General features: G+C 44.6%; 1 protein-coding gene across 1 annotated transcript; it reads left to right on the forward strand.

The window, feature by feature from the left end:
* The first annotated feature begins 7,490 nt into the window (after window positions 1–7,490).
* LOC135485967 (mucin-2-like) lies at window positions 7,491–16,046 on the forward strand. The gene is made up of 12 exons (XM_064768399.1): window positions 7,491–7,933; window positions 8,491–8,595; window positions 9,241–9,624; window positions 9,954–10,883; window positions 11,135–11,223; window positions 11,453–11,821; window positions 12,023–12,391; window positions 12,654–12,851; window positions 13,121–14,362; window positions 14,615–14,702; window positions 14,945–15,099; window positions 15,583–16,046. The coding sequence occupies exons 5-12, from the start codon at window positions 11,169–11,171 to the stop codon at window positions 15,759–15,761; spliced, it is 2,655 nt and encodes an 884-aa protein (XP_064624469.1). The 5' UTR covers window positions 7,491–7,933; window positions 8,491–8,595; window positions 9,241–9,624; window positions 9,954–10,883; window positions 11,135–11,168; the 3' UTR covers window positions 15,762–16,046.
* Window positions 16,047–16,507: the final 461 nt, after the last annotated feature.

Here is a 16,507-nt window from a genome sequence, read left to right on the forward strand (position 1 = left end):
AGGAACTGTTGGTATTGGTGGAACTTCTAGGCAACTTAAAACATTAATGGATTTTAACTGACATGTACATGTCACAAGGTAGTATTTCTCCTCTTCAAAACCCGAAGGAAAAACAACGTTTAGAAAGACATAGAATGTTGTATCGACCGCCGGGTAATCTGGGATGTGAAGGTTTGATACTTGACCGATTCAAATGAGAAATGATAAGTTTCACGAATCATCAGCGATCATGAATACCATCTCTCGACCATCCCAGTTGTTCACTTGAGCTCGACTGGTGTGACATGCTTTCGTTATCTGACAACTCCAATCTGGTGAACAGCGTCTTTCGCTCCGAATTAACCTATCAAAAACAGCTCGCTACATAATTCCTCCGAAGTGATGCATCTGTGGCCTCGTGGGACTCCCATCCTCAGGCTGAATGTGTCAATAATCCACTTAGAGGGGGTTCGAATCTCTAATTGAACCAAAATAATTAATCCCGAGATGGGCGGCTGGCATGAAATTTATTGATTACTCGGCCTGTTTCGTATTCATTTCATTCCAGAAATTAGAATTTATGATTAATAAAATTATGCCAAATCGTTGTTTTAAAATGGAAACAGTCGGGTACGGTTGCTTTTGAGTCGCATGAACCTGACTGTTCTGCGTGTTGTATGGCTGTCAAACAAGAATACAAGCAAGACTTTGGACGGGAAGAACTCAGTGAGGCACCATTCCTCTCTCCAGCTTGTCCTGTTCATCTGGGTGAGTCCAGCCGTCAGTCCCGTGGCCTTTACTGTGGCACGGGCCAGTATATCAGATTCCCAATTGACTGATCTACTAGTTCGATCAATGCATTATGGTCTCTTGCCACAGAATATGACAACCACTCATATTCATCCAGTTCATCTACTGCCCTAGCCTTGCACTCTGGCCAACAGCCGACCCGATCAAGAAAAACTGACCCATCTATTTCACTTCCAATATTATATTGACCAGTACATAAACTAGCCGCTTTTCTGGCCCATTCCAGACATTTATCAAGAAGTGATGTGTCTGGCGACCGGGGCTGCTGACAAGCTCCACCACGTCATTCATGAGATATGGCACGGAAGTGGGGTGGCGGTGCCCTCGCAATATCAACATCCCGGCTACGTCGTCAAAGATGGATGACCGCCAGTTTCCGATGACTCTTATTCTGTTAAGAAGCTTATAACTATCATTTCTTCCACCCAGTGGGTGATCCTGTCTAATGTTGCCTACCATTTTAAAAGTCGATGTATCTTTCACGGACGGGGGCCGAAAAGAGTATTCAGTGGCTCAATGTTCTGTGGCTGTCTCATAAAATGCGTTTTACCGGCAACTGCATGTAGTTAGGCATTACCGCAAATACCTGCAAACAGACTTAATGCACTGGTTATATGTCCAATACCGAAACAAGCCACGAACCGTAAGCCTTCGCTTTCCAGATAACAAAATCGGGGATAAGGAATTAAAGGCATCATCAACATAAAAAACACACACGATTGCTTAAAACAAGACTGCTTATTCAGTCTTGTGTCTGTGCATGGTAAGCAAAGGAGAGCAATCTACGGCGACTCCTTTCCGCCCAACAATGGTGTTCGACCTCTAACGCTGACTTTGTCCTTCATACATTGTTATCACCTCCAAATAGCAGGATCTGTCTGATCAGGCGCATTAGTATGCTAGTGATGAACGATGGACGCACAAGCCAATAACCATAAAGCATGCTTTACAGCTGTAGTTTTAGCAGAAGAGTCTGACCAAAGCATTTTGCCTTGTTTAGCTGGTTTGGCGGTGAATCAATAGGCGAAAGGAGTGGCTGATATCTCGGGTAAAGGACGGGTCTTAGGAACGATTTGATTAAACCACTGCAGCCAGGCAAGTTTGCCAACATGGCTTGAAATTAGCCTGGTCCGGAGAGGCAGATGCCAGTGAATTATCACAAGCCTGGCCAAAATCTCGACCGGGTGTCTCAGTTGATGAAATACCAGTCTCCGACTACATTAGATAGTCTTGTAAAATTGCTGTTAAGACAGTCTTATAGGCTTACCAATGTCCTCAGCTATATTGTTCAATGCACCCAGAACTTGTATTGCAGTGCATGATCATAGCAATCAATTTTGCTGTCGTGAAAGGAATCATCAGTGTTCGAATCTAAAACAAAACCAGGTAAGATTTTATAGACCACTGACTGTTTTCGCGCAGGAAACATCCTTATTCTCGAGTGAGCAAAACTACCTATAACCACCAGTTCACCATTTTTTGCATTGCATTGCTATCAAGGCAATGATCTCTGCTCGCACCTGAATCAGCCGATGCTGCCGTGAATATTTTAGCAATAACCGCCACATTAATATTCGTCTCACGGAGGTTGGTGCCGGGCCATCTGTCTGTAGCTGCAGTCTTGATTCAGGACATGCACCTCACCACAAACTGCCGAATAAGCTCGACTGCACTGGTGATGCTATTTATCATAGCGACGGCAAACGAGATCGAATTCATAATGGATGACTGTCATGTTCCAACTCAAGCTAATGTTTTACCTGGCTCTTTAGAAGAAGAGGTGACACCAATATACCGCAGAGTTCCTGTTTCTCATTTGCTGTTGAGTCTCTAAATCACACCGACACTGGGTATTGTTCTAACATCATTTGGAAATAATTTGAGTAGCATTTTCAATGACACATTTGACGACTACCAATGATAATATCAACCACATCCTCAACTACACATAATTACAAGCTGATCTAGCTGTTGAAAGTATTTCATCTCGACAAGCTTGAATATAACAAATCTGAGTAGAGTTGACAACAGGAAGATTTGTTGTATCAGGCCCTCAGTGGAGAGATTTTTGTGTCTGCAATCGTGACACTATTCGGGCTATATTCGAATATACATTTTCAATGAGCAAGCCCTTTGAACACAAGCAAGGCAAGATTTATCACAACCGCTATCCCAGTTAACGAGTTGTGTTTTGCAATGAATCTCCATTGTGACTGGTCACTGCATACGTTGATGGATATGCCACTATTGGCCAGCCTACATGTATGGATAAATGATATAGTATTAAGTGTATTTTGTAGAGGAACCCAGTGGCACGATAAAGACCCGGGTATGAAGACATACTGCGGCAATTACTGCCTCAAATTGACGGTAGCTCTACATTTTATTGCCCAGTCGCGCTAGACAAAAGGTTTCGGTGCATTCCTGAAAACAGTCATGTTCCTATATGTATATGTCTAATTCAAGCCGAGAGGAATGACAAAGCGATCGTTGATATTAACATTAGTAACCAGTCAACAAACCCAAGCATAATGATAGACAGTGTACCTTCTTCATATTCTTACTTTGACACTGAACTGCAATTCGATTTGGCAAATTTAGAATGAGTTGACCAAATTAAAGGCAAAACAGACCAGCCTCTGCTCTAACTATAAACAACATCATCCGTCGTATTCCCCGCTCTATACGTAGCATGACTAGTAGCAAAGACAAGTTGTTTCCCTCGAGCACCAAATTGGTCTAACCGGAAGAAGAAACCTGCCAGCTTCCGGTTGTCGCCATGGCAACGGAATTCATAGACACGGATTTCGCGTTCTTGAAGTAGAGCGTTTACTTACGACCTTGGGCTGATGTCCGAAATGTGCGGGGTACTTGGTTTTTACGCAAGTTTGGACCAGTGTTTCTTAGTTTCTAATTTTTCAGAGTGCAGCTCTCGGCCGATTGAGGAACACTAGATAGGTTGCTCCGTGCAGTCCCAATTTTCATATCACGGCTTATTCCGTGGAATACTAAGGTTTTACACTGGCTCTCATGTTCCGTCGCAAACATATCAATGCCGGGAAAGAAACCTATTTTAGACGCGAACGTTGCTTTTTACAATGAATCGTCGTCCTAAACAGGGCCTGTGGGGCTGGTTGCCTCATTTTTCCTAAAAAACCTTGCCGAGACTGCGGCTGCCTTCAGCAAATCCCCGATCAACACCTTGCCATGCACCTCCGGGATGATCATCTCACAGTATCTCACTGCCGATCAGATAGATGTGGTAATGCATGGAAGCGCCGCTACCACCAGCCACACGGCTATGTTAAACCATTAAAACGGGAATATGTGAGACAAATTGCGAAGAGAGATGATATATGGTAAATTAGAATGCCTGGATTTTGGTTTGCTTTCATTATTCATTTCCTGTGCGGAAATGTAACGTAAAGAGCGCGCCGAGCGCGGCTAACGTGATCAGGGTTGCAGATGAGGGTTGGTTCACCATCAGCGGGGCGAATTAAAGCACTTACCAGGATTCCGATCCTCCGTGCTATCGGACATATGCCAATCATACCGGTAAGCCGGCGCTACTCTCGACAAACCGATCCGCTTCTCGAAGGCTAACTCGTGTTCAGCGCGAATTTAGCCCGCTTCAGATGTCTCTTTGCATCGGGGTTAGGATGGTACTGTGGGGTCTTGTACCACGCCGATCGTGAAGCGAGGCACTAATGTCACAAGGGATTCTATAGCCCTCAAGTTCAATTATCACACCATGACATGTCTGACATCAAGTAGTCAGTTTGCTCATCTTGGGAGGTTATTTTAAAGCTATTCATGATCGTGCTCCAAGCATATGCAAGCTGTTCTTTCCCCACAGACTGGCTGCAAAAAGGTCAACCATTGCCAATATCGGCGAACAATCTAAATCAAAAGTGAAGGTCACTGTCACCAGATTGACATCACCAACGGAAAGTTCTATTCGATGTACCTATAGATGATGGCAACTCCTGCCATGAAGGATCGCCAAGTCTTACAAACTACGTGATGCCTCCTGGAACCCTATCTCTTTGATTAGACCAAAGAAGAATCGGTGTTGACACGGAATTATATTGAACACCATTCGGATGCTTTTGCACAGTCACTCCACTGCTTAATTCCTATCGAATCCGCCATGTTTTCTTTCTCTTTCAAACTCAATTCCTCCGCTGATTCTATGGTAATGTAGATGTCAGATATAATGCATGGTTGACCCTCCGGCTAGTACCAGTTATGTTTTATATCCTCCAAGGGACCAAGCCAACAGCGAACGAATCTAATCTATTTTGTTCGAGTTTGCATGAAGTGTTACTGCGCATGCGCCAACAATGAGCCAGCTGTGATGGGAGAAGTTGCGCATGCCTGCAACAGTCTGTTCTGTGGGTATGAGCCCCATCTGAGTAACCCGTATATATTCGGGACAAGAGGCAACCGCAATGATCTTGATTGAGCTCGAACATCGCGCCAGCCTCAGTCCATTTCATAAGAATATTATGGTTCAGAAAAAGCTTAGGCCTATGGCTGAGAAGATTTGTCAGTTCCTGCCTTATTGTTGGTGATGTATTGTCAGATACAAAGTCAGTATATAATCTTAGATATGTCTAATTCTTACGATATAGAACAGCCTCTGTTCAGCTTCTGCTTACTCTAAGGCTTCTGTCACCGAATCCGAGTGCCATTATATAGGATTGAATCCGAAATGGCGGCAGCATCAGCACTGACTACACCCGGCGGCGCCATCAGTTGTGCGGATGTAATAACCGATATAAGGCAAACTGATATGAATGCACAAGATGTAATACCCGATGAGATGCTGGTCAATGTCCACACTTAATTGCTTTTGAATTGTAATAGCATATGTTCTCATTATCTATAGTCATATTCGTTGAATGGAAACAAACGACGACCGCCTGTGAAATTGGATAGATTACTGATGCAAGCCACTCAAGATACAGGACTAAGATATGCCAGTCTTAATTATTGACAATATGTCATGCTATAATCATATTCTACTGGCTAGAATTGAAAACACAATACAAGAGCACCAGTATGATGGCAGCTAACAGAATGTGCATGTGACTGTCCTGAAGCTAAGTAAATACTGATGTAACCGAGGTTTTTCTTGGGGAAGTTTCCCTTGATTTTTCTCCAAACGCCACGGCGATATGCTCCTTAATCGGTGCACCACACCACTTGGTTCTAGGCTTTTCCTGGGAAATCATTAATAAGAAAATCAAAGCTGTGTAGATACGTCTAGAAGTCTCTTTTCCCTTTTTAGCAATCTTCTGAAGCCGGTTTCTGGCATGCCATTAGTAACACTCCCTACCATTTTGTATATTTCAGATTTCAACAGTGGGGGCTCATTACAGCCGGATAAGGTAGGCCGACCCCAGTAACCCGGCCAGTAATTGGTTAGCTCAATGGTGGGTAAGGGCTAGGGTTATTCCAGGTGCAACGAATGTCCTTTATTTTACAATGATGGACAGGTCATGGGTTAGAAAAGATCGGCCTGCAAAGTTATTAGCACTGAAACAACGAGGCTTTTTTTATCTGAGGGGACGCAAACAGCTCTTCGAGGACGAGGGGTGGGCCTAATGGCGATGTGTCCAGGAAGCATATCAGAATCTCTGTCGCATGGTTCATGTAACTGTATTGTAAGTGTAACTCTACTCGTCCATGTCAGTGACTGGATGTGGGTTTGTTAATAAAGACTACAACTATTCGCGGAAATTAACGTTTTTTCCTTTCTTGATTCACTTGCCATCACTCAGCGTGGGATGGAATGCAAATGAACGACTGAGGATCTAACTTTACAGTAGAAGCTTTTCATCCTGAATTATCAGGCGATTTCACCCGATGAATCCTTCTACTCCCTCCCGCCCGGAAACATGAGAAGGGCGGAGTCCTGTTGTTAGAGGTTGTTTTTGAGAGGAAGCTTCAGCTAACGTTACATCAACAGACCACATACAGAATTCGGATCCTGTACAATGACAACCGTATATCGCCACAAGACCATGACATTCATCTCCCGAGCAAATCGAATCACTATTATCACCATGCGCGCCTAATTGTCAAAACCATATGTATAACAATTGCATTATGCGCGAAAATTGTGTGAGTCTGGAAACAGTACAGCCATAAAACTACACAATCTTATACAACACGATTTATTGTGCTAATGTGAAATAAATTTTCGTGAGAGCATGATCATTTGATCGTCATTTGCTTCCTTATTGGAGATGAATCTGCCAACATGGATTGGAATGACGTATGGCCATAGGACTAGGATGATGAGGCTCTTGTGTTGATACTTTTTCATGTTGATGCGGAAGCGGTTGATCGGAGGAAACGACCAAAAGCTTTCCGATAGCAAACCCTTTTCTTATTGCGACTGCGTAGGTGCTGCGCCTGGGCTAAATGCCACGGGTGCCTCGTACGTATCATTTGGCTTCTGGTCATACCTCCAGGGCAAATCGGGTTTTCAACTCATTACCCGTGATTTAGTCGTGTGGATTTGATCCATGTGACAAATCTCTCGGCTCGGCCGTAACCTGTTGTGATTGGCTGCCGTATTGTTGTTATTCATGTTGCAAAGTCGACATGAGATGGGCAGGTGATAGGGAACTGGATTCAAAGTGTAGCTTCTCGAGCCGTGACTGACTCTCGCTGGTGCCTGTGAGCGCATGCACAGAATGAGCTTCATTCTGTGTCTGAGACTTTGCAAGTTGGATTCGAGGCAGCTGTAGTTAAGGCATCACTCGTAGTTCTCCATGGAGCAATATTTCACCATGTGGTCATGATAAGTGTGCCCCATAACGCCTGCGATCTCGCCAAGACAATAAAACCTTTCGTGAATCAAGACATGCTGCGAGGGACGACAATAGTCGATGACATGCGAGCACTCGCAATGACCTGTCTCAACCGGTGATTATAGCTTTTATCCTCGCTTACAGACACCAGCACACACATAAAGCTTGCTTAGACGACATCCCCGACAATAAATCTGGTGATTGAAAAAGCAATTATTGCCGCCGAGATACGGTTACATAAAGATGCTGATTACGGGTGTGGTCGTTACGGTGAGAGTAGAGGAACATGAAGCGGAGCCCTGATCTCCTGGAACCAGCAGGTAAAATGGACCGAGATTACACAATAAGCTTATTCCCCTCCAAGCCCCCTTGAAAAGACATTAGCGACATGTGTATCTTAAATAATAACTTACTATAGTTGTATAGTTGTTAACATTGACAATATAAGCACTCTTTCTCTTTTTGAGAAGAAGTTTGATATCATGAGCAAATACGTTGTAGCATTAGTTCCGTGTCAAAGAGAAGCACTGGAAAGATTTGATTTTAACGACTACCTTGAACGAGATGCCTCTCTAGTTAAGATATCTGATCGACCATCGAAGTGATAACTTTCCAGACATATTTATGATAAGCCTCGCCCAGTATCTGTCACAATAATTGATCTAAGATACGACTCCATTCTTAGTGTGTGTAAGATCTCAATCAGGCGCTCATGTTTGGTTTTAATCAGGAATTAGAATACATGTCATCAGTGGAAACCCCGAGTATACTGCCGCTCTCTTATCTTGAATCACCGCATACCCGAGGCGGGTGACAATCTCGACTGAAATTTCTACAGTTTATACTGCCTTTAAACAAAGATTGATCTTTATTTCAGCATTGTTGTCGAAGTAAATAGTGCACTGGCACAGTGGCTGTCTGTGGTATGTTCTCAACAGCTCTGGGCTGAAAAATATCTCTGCAACCCGCCACTTGCTTTATGGTAAGAATCGCTTGTGGAAGAAGCTCATTCTCCGTAGAATGCCGAGGAAGTCGTAGCTGATTGGTTTGAATATTACCATCGCTGATTGGTCAAAATATCGTATCGACATGTCGACGTGAACGTCTTCATGACCGTACCCAACACGGGACAGTGGTGAATGTGTGTTTGTGACTCCACGCATGTGTTATTGCATATTGTTTGAATATAATGAGCCACAATCAGGCAAACTGCTCATCTCAACACAATTAGCACTAATATAATCCTGATACGATCTTTTTCATGACATTAAAATGCTTTCACTTATTTACTCCGCATCCCTTGAGCCAGTATATCTAATTTGGGATGTATAAACTAATTTTGGACGCTTTTATATTAAAGTTTCATCCATCGTTACGGAGGTGCTTTGATAAATGACGCACAACTCAATGATATTGAATGATGTATACATTGCGAGGTAGAGCACAAGATATTGCGCAATAGAGTCCCCGGGCGGAGGCAGGTGGAGCTGGTTCCACAATCCGTACGAATGATGAAGTAAGAAGTACAAAGTCCCATGCGGGTTCATTTGCGTGAAACTCAAATATCATCTTAGTTGTACGAGAAATCGGCTTCGTTAAAATGCATTTCGTTCTTTGTCGTTTGTAGCACTTGGTAATGCTTGTCAACCTACCTACAGCGACTTGACTCAGGGAACTGGCATATACATGTACATAAAGAACCTCGATGTAGGCCTGAACCTGCAACCTCGACACGAGTACGGTGGCCAACTGTAGTAAAGCATTCGTTGTGGTGGGCGCACTCAGTCCGGCAGAACAGTGCCCGACGTTCACCATTCCTTTGGTTGAGAGCAAGGGTCATTGGCCATCAGCTGCAGTTCCACCATTGAACGATGTCCTTCTATCGAGAAAAGAATCACATGGTCATCTCATTTGGTTTTCAAATTGAGTTGTTTGCCATCAGCCGCAGAGGGCGAATGATCTCGGCTGGCCGCCGTACAGCTACTTGATTCAGGATGTGATACTAATACTTGTGAGTATGAATTCTTAGCTATTTAGGTTCTATGTCAGCAATGAAGCCTTATGCGGCCAATCTGTCGACCAGTTCCCCGATGGGTGATCAGTTACCCGACTGGCCAATCACCCTTGCATTTTACTCAATGGCGCATCTTACTGCCTACTGATATTCATATTCTGCTTCGTCGGCGGAGCTCGCAGTCTCTAAAGCTTTAATTTGTCCAGTGATTATACATTCATGACTGACCAGAAAGCTACTTACACTCTCTGAATATCTGAAAAATGATCGCAAACGGAGTTGTTACCAACCGGGTGGATTGACAGCGCCACTCTTTTTTGTTCCAGCAACTAATGTAATGAGGCGGCGCAGACGACCCGCGGTACCACTGGCAACGTATAGCATTTCCGTTCACGTCTACCCAGAACAATACTCTACGCGACACAAGCACTGCCGTGAACTCGTGACTTAAAGGCACGATGTGGTTGCCGTGCACCCCAAGCACCTCCCAATGGTGTGCTGGGTTCAACTGCGTGTCTTGTCCGTCACTATACCAAACAGACAGAGAAGAACGAATATCATCTGTGACGCCATTAGGCGAGTTACAAGATTCGCGAAGATTTCCTGATTTCCTCTATCAGTCAAATAACTTTCGAATAATTGGGGTCGAAATCATTATCTTTGTTTTATGGTCGCATGTCAAGTTAGCAATTCTGCCATCAATCAATAAATAACCTCACTGGAGTGCATGCCTTCTCTAATTGACTCGGTGGCGTTTATCAAAGTCACGTCATGTCCGCCATCATATTGTAACTGAGGCGTGCCAGCCTTCAGGGTGAATTTAGAATTTACCATGGTCACCATGGACGCAGTGGTTTGGCCTCCTTCCTTACCCCTCAGCATAAGGAGACAGGATGACGCAATGGACTGTCCAGGAGTCCAAATTCACCATGGTGAAATAGCTGTCAGTTTACCGTAGTGAATGATGAATTTACCATGGTGAAAAGGGCAAACATTTCCTCTAAGGGTTAAGGCTCAGCCAGCGAATTACGTATCGGGCCGCAGAGTAAAGACATGTTCAGTCTCACTTTCCTTGGTGCGCCTACCATCATGTGTAACAACGGTCGAGAAGATTAGCTATCAAATATCGAATGACCTGTAAGCTCTATCACAATACTATGGCCTCGGCGTATCTTAATCTTTGCGACTATGTCTTACATTGACAAATTCGAACTAAAAAGGGACCGCCTTAAGACAGCCACAACACGTAGAAAATCGTAAGTAATAGAAAAAGTCGCCTTTTGAGAGAGTTCATCATCACTGCCTGGATAGATTGCTAAAGAGGTTAGCACGTTCCACTGGCCTGGGAGGAAACCCTTACCCCAAGCATCGTATATCAGCTCCAGGCATAAATGACTTGGTTACTTTTTTGATGGTCCCTCAAGCACTGAGGGGTGGGTGTGTTTACGATCGTATCATTTATTCAGTAATCGCTGTTTTGGTGATAATGATTGTTTTATCAAAATAGGGTTTACTAACTAATTGCTATTGACAAGAAGAAGATGGCGGACAAACTCTGGCAGTGGATTTCTGTGTTTTGTATATGTTTCTCTAAAGGTAAGAGACAGCGAGTGTTCCTGATCTAAAGCGAGTGTCCCCACTGCTCTTCGCGCGATCCGCATCCAATTGACGATGAGCTCCTGCAGTCACTTATGCGGTGTAGGTTGGAAGTTGAGGGATGTAGTTTTCATTTGGCTTACTTCAGACCATCTAATGGATGACACAAAGCAGTGTACTGAGGTACCGCCGTAACGTTACCTCATATTACTCTAACGTTCCGTTTCAGGCTACAGTACAGCACCAATAGAATATGATATCATAACGTCACGGATGATATATGACGACTCGGGATCCGGATACCTAGTAATATATAAGCCGTACAAAAACTTGGCATGGGATACTCGGGCACTGTTGATTTCTGGTCCACCTGTGACAGGGAAACATCTAAAATTCCGAATTGATCGGTATCAACTCGGTCAAGGCTGCAGCTTCTCGCTTCGTGATTCTGATACCTGTGATACTTCAGGCATAATGAATCTGGATACGACCAACCTGCCTTCGTACGCATTCGCACAGTCGTTCAGGATTTGCGCCAAGTACAATTCCGTTAAGAATCATGCCGGTCCGGACACCGACATCAGGATCTATTTCGAATGTAAGCAAAGTAACTCATCTATTTCATTTATCAATGCCGAGTAAAATGAACAGCATGGGGATGTTTCAGAAAATATGGTGATATCGCATACCATGGATTCTTATCGCCCGGGGCCATCGTCACCAGTCACGGGAACGAAAGGAAAAGCGCTGAACCTTCTGATCTGAAGCCACCCTAAGTTTATCTTCTTCTCTTTTTCAGATGTACACTTTGCTCTTGACTCTGGAACATTGACCACACGACAAGGCAACATCGTTTCTGCGATGGCCTACTCAAACAATTACAAAACAACGTGGACAGTAGACTTACCGGAGGGAGTCTGGCTCTCACTCAAGTTCCTGCAATTCAAGATACGACTGAACTCAGATGATAAAGTCTCAGTTTGTTATGGTGATATTAACGCTGGCACTGTTTGTGTGAATGAATACGAAAATACTAACTCTGACTCGGAATCCACACTTCTTGCTCTGGCACCTCTGATCGTGCCCCAGAACAAAATAACCATTAGATTTACAGTCGGAAGCTCGGGTATCAGCGGGGCTGGTAAAGGCTTCTGGATGGAGTACCAAGGTAAAAGACTTATACCAAATGATAGATCTGCTGAAGTTGCAGGTGATTCTTGCCAGACTTGCATCAATTGCATTATACCTTCGGTTAGTGGCAATGAACGATCGATCTACTGGGGTATTCACTATCGATGAAATCATGCATCGAACGACTGCGTTTACAGCAACTCAATAGCGGTATCTTCCTGGGTGTATCTGATCTTAATAGGTTGGGTAAAATGTTTTACGGTCACACTAACCCACCTAAACATATGGTTCGCTTCCAGCTATTGGATGTCCTTTCGCCCATCCGCTGGATCCAGCCCACGCTCATCAAGTGACCGCCGAACCAATCAACAAACATTACGATACCAATGATCATGTGACGTTTGCCTGTGATCCGAACTATGTCCAGACTGGAACCAATGTTACAACTACATGTAATGAGAATGGAGAATGGTCGACCCTGGATATGCAATGCGAACGTAAGTTCAAATATCGCTGATAACTACCAATACCTTGAATTAGAACTTTTGGTGGAGTAGTCGTAACGTTACTTACTTCAGGACTGTGGAGTGATGATAGCAAGATAGGGCTTGGCTTCATGTAACTCACAGTTTGTAAAGGAGGCCTTGGTGACACCCCAGTGGGCTTCATGGAACGGACAGTTGCCAAGACAGGCGACATCCTAATGCACTTCATGTAACAGAAAGTGAGTTCTGTGGACGTTAATTTCTTCTCTTTAAACTAACAGCCGCACCAACCACGTCGACGCTAGCAATCACCACAACAACTACCACTGCTACGACCCTAACTACCACTACCACGACCCCAACTACTACTACGACGACCCCAACTACTACTACCACGACCCCAACTACCACTACCACGACCCCAACTACTACTACGACGACCCCAACTACTACTACCACGACCCCAACTACCACTACCACGACCCAAACTACTACTAACACGACCCCAACTACTACTAACACGACCACAGCAACGACGACCCAAACCACAACCACAACGACCCCAACAACGACAACACCAACCACTACGACAATAATCCCAACTACCACCCCAGCCACAACGACGACCACCCCAACCTCTACTACCATGACTCCAACCACCACAACAACCAGCACTGCCACAACTCCATCTACCACAATCTCAGCTGTGACAACTACGACAACCCCGACTACCACAACACCAGCTGGTGCTACAACATTGCCTACCACAGCTCCAACAACCACAACACAGCCTACCACAGCACCAAATGCTACTACAACACCGACTACCGAAACAACAACGACTTCGACCATCCCCGCCGTGCCAACCTCGATGGCTCCATCAACTGCAACTGTCCCATCAGTAGTTGGCACATCATCGACAGCTACCACAGGACAGGCCATGATTAGCTCTTTCTCCAGCACATCATCAGCAGCAGTTTCAACGACTGAGAATGCAGTTCAAATGACCTCATCTCAAAGAACTTCCACAGGGGTTACTGGTACTTCGACAGAGGTTACTGCCACATCGAGTGCCGGTACTGATAGTACTTCGACAGGGGTTACTGCCACATCGAGTGCCGGTGATGATGGTACTTCGACAGGGGTTACTGCCACATCGAGTGCCGGTATTGATGGTACTTCGACAGAGGTTACTGCCACATCGAGTGCCGGTACTGATGGTACTTCGACAGGGGTTACTGCCACATCGAGTGCCGGTGATGATGGTACTTCGACAGGGGTTACTGCCACATCGAGTGCCGGTAATGATGGTACTTCAACAGAGGTTACTGCCACATCGAGTGCCGGTACTGATGGTACTTCGACAGGGGTTACTGCCACATCGAGTGCCGGTATTGATGGTACTTCGACAGAGGTTACTGCCACATCGAGTGCCGGTATTGATGGTACTTCAACAGAGGTTACTGCCACATCGAGTGCCGGTATTGATGGTACTTCAACAGAGGTTACTGCCACATCGACTTGTCATCTCTCTTGTCTCACCTCTGCTCTTACCAGAGAGGAAGGCTGTCCATTCAGCACAGATCAGCATATCGACATCTCGCATTGAGGTGGTTTTCTCTTGAGTCTCTGTGCCGAGAGTGACGGCTGTGTGCAAGCCAATCCTGATGGAAAACCAGATAAACTGAAAGCAAGAGACATCAGTAACTCGCCCGGGAATGAAAACCTTCTTTCACTGAATTAAGAAGTCTTTAATCATTTCTGCTTTATTTCAGCGTTGATGATGGAAATTGGGGGAGGAATAATTGGCTTTTTCCTCATCGTCATCATCGCCCTGTCTGTGGTCATCTGCCGACGCAAAAGGTAGGGCAACAGCGTGCCACTGGCAGCAAAGTTGTCCTCAATTCCCTTATTTCCTAAAACCTTATTGTTCGGATCTGTAGCTTGGTTCATTTTCCTTGCCGAACCAAAATACTGATAGACACAGTCTGGATTTTCATTCTTGACTGATTCCTGGTTGAACCTACTGTGATTTTACCTTTCCAACAAATGTAGGCCTATGAACGTCTTGCAAGAGCAAGCATTTCATGTCATCTTTTATCTAGGAGAGAAAGAGAGACAGAGAAGCTCCAGAAGATATTCGATTCGCGAAACGAGGAACCAGACTACGCCTTGTATGAGAACCCCCTTTACAACGAGGGACTGGAGGAGGACCCTTATCACTTTGTTGAGGCAAAACAAACAAACCGCCTATCGTATGGTAAGTACCAATGATTCAGAGTCAGTTTCTGTCATGCAAGAAGCGATCCGATAACTCTCAAGGATATAACTGGATTCAGGTCCAAAGCCTTAGCTTTCGGGTCGGAGGGGGGCATGGATGGTAAGGAACATGTGTCACCTGGATGCCATCACGGTTCAGACGTTCCGTGCCACAGGCGGCCATCGTGTTTCGCCTCGTGGAGAAGATGACAGGCGGGTGAAAACATCTGCCCGAATTAATTGATACACAACCTTCAGAAAGACAATACTCATAGCACTAGTGGACGCAACTCTGCGTCAATTGATTGGGGACTGATCAATCGCGAATTGGTCGGTTGGTACTGGTGTAGTGTCACACACCTGTATGACGTGGTGTAATGATAGTCTGTGTTGTACGAGAGAATATTCTTTGATCGATGAAGAATGGATTATGTGCTTGGGGAGAGGTTCGGCCTTGAAATAACAGTCTCCTTTCCTCTCGTAGGTTACGATCAAGACAGGACTCAGTCCCAGCGTGATTCAGACAAGTACTCGCTTTATGACAATCCCTTCGGCCAACGTGCACCTCCACGGAATGATACCAGGCATGAGGAGTCGATATACAGCATGTCCGGGAATATAAGTGACTTTCAGGGTATACCCAGGATCAGGACCACATTGTAAAGAGGAAATGCCAAACAAGGCAACTTCTCATGCTGACCAACGAAATATTGGTGGAAGGAGTTCTCCTGTCCCGCCATGGCTTCGACCCAGAGAAAACTTTGAAATTGCATCGGTCCCGAGTTGAAAAATCCCGTATTTGGTAAATCTGAATGTATCTTATTAATCCAAGTCATGTCTTTCATTGGTTTGTCACATGCGGCTTGTTTTTGCAAATTGTAGGAGTGCTTATCGTGTGTCGTATCGTATACATTGTTCTTAGAATGAAATAAAGCTGATTGAAATAAAAGGAGCGGAGCGTCAACTCTGGTGGTGCTTGCAGCTAATGATTTTAATACATGTCAATCTCAGTAAATAAGGGAGGCAGTATCACTCCGTCGTGCATTCGAATGGATTTCATCTGGGACTATCATGACGTCATAAAAAAAACAGACCAGTAGATATTTAGATGACACAATGTACATTATCTATGTGTTATCACTAACGGTCATTACGGTCGCATTAACACGGCTTATGACCTGGAAGGCAAGAAAGAAAACTTGATATTATCATATACATGGCCTTATTCTACCATGACTAACGATATAAAAAGGGGGCATATAATTATCGTTTGACGATGATGTTTTCAGTGAAAACAGACGAGAAAACCATTGGAGTTAGATCTCTGGATGAGCAGGCGAGTGCATGGTGGCTGCAGTCCTGCCATCAGCCGAGAGCAAGTCTGCATCAGACTCGTTCACGTGTTTGGC

This window comes from Lineus longissimus, chromosome 4, assembly GCF_910592395.1.
Source record: "Lineus longissimus chromosome 4, tnLinLong1.2, whole genome shotgun sequence".
Classification (NCBI taxonomy): Eukaryota; Metazoa; Nemertea; class Pilidiophora; order Heteronemertea; family Lineidae; genus Lineus; species Lineus longissimus.

What these genes read in the sequence shown, in the direction of transcription:
- LOC135485967 (XM_064768399.1), top strand. Translation starts at nt 11,169, where the DNA reads ATGGCGGACAAACTCTGGCAGTGGATTTCTGTGTTTTGTATATGTTTC. An exon ending in TTGTATATGTTTCTCTAAAG is followed by an intron (nt 11,224 to 11,452) that starts GTAAGAGACAGC and finishes GTTCCGTTTCAG; the next exon opens with GCTACAGTACAGCACCAATA. An exon ending in GGTTACTGCCACATCGACTT is followed by an intron (nt 14,363 to 14,614) that starts GTCATCTCTCTT and finishes GCTTTATTTCAG; the next exon opens with CGTTGATGATGGAAATTGGG.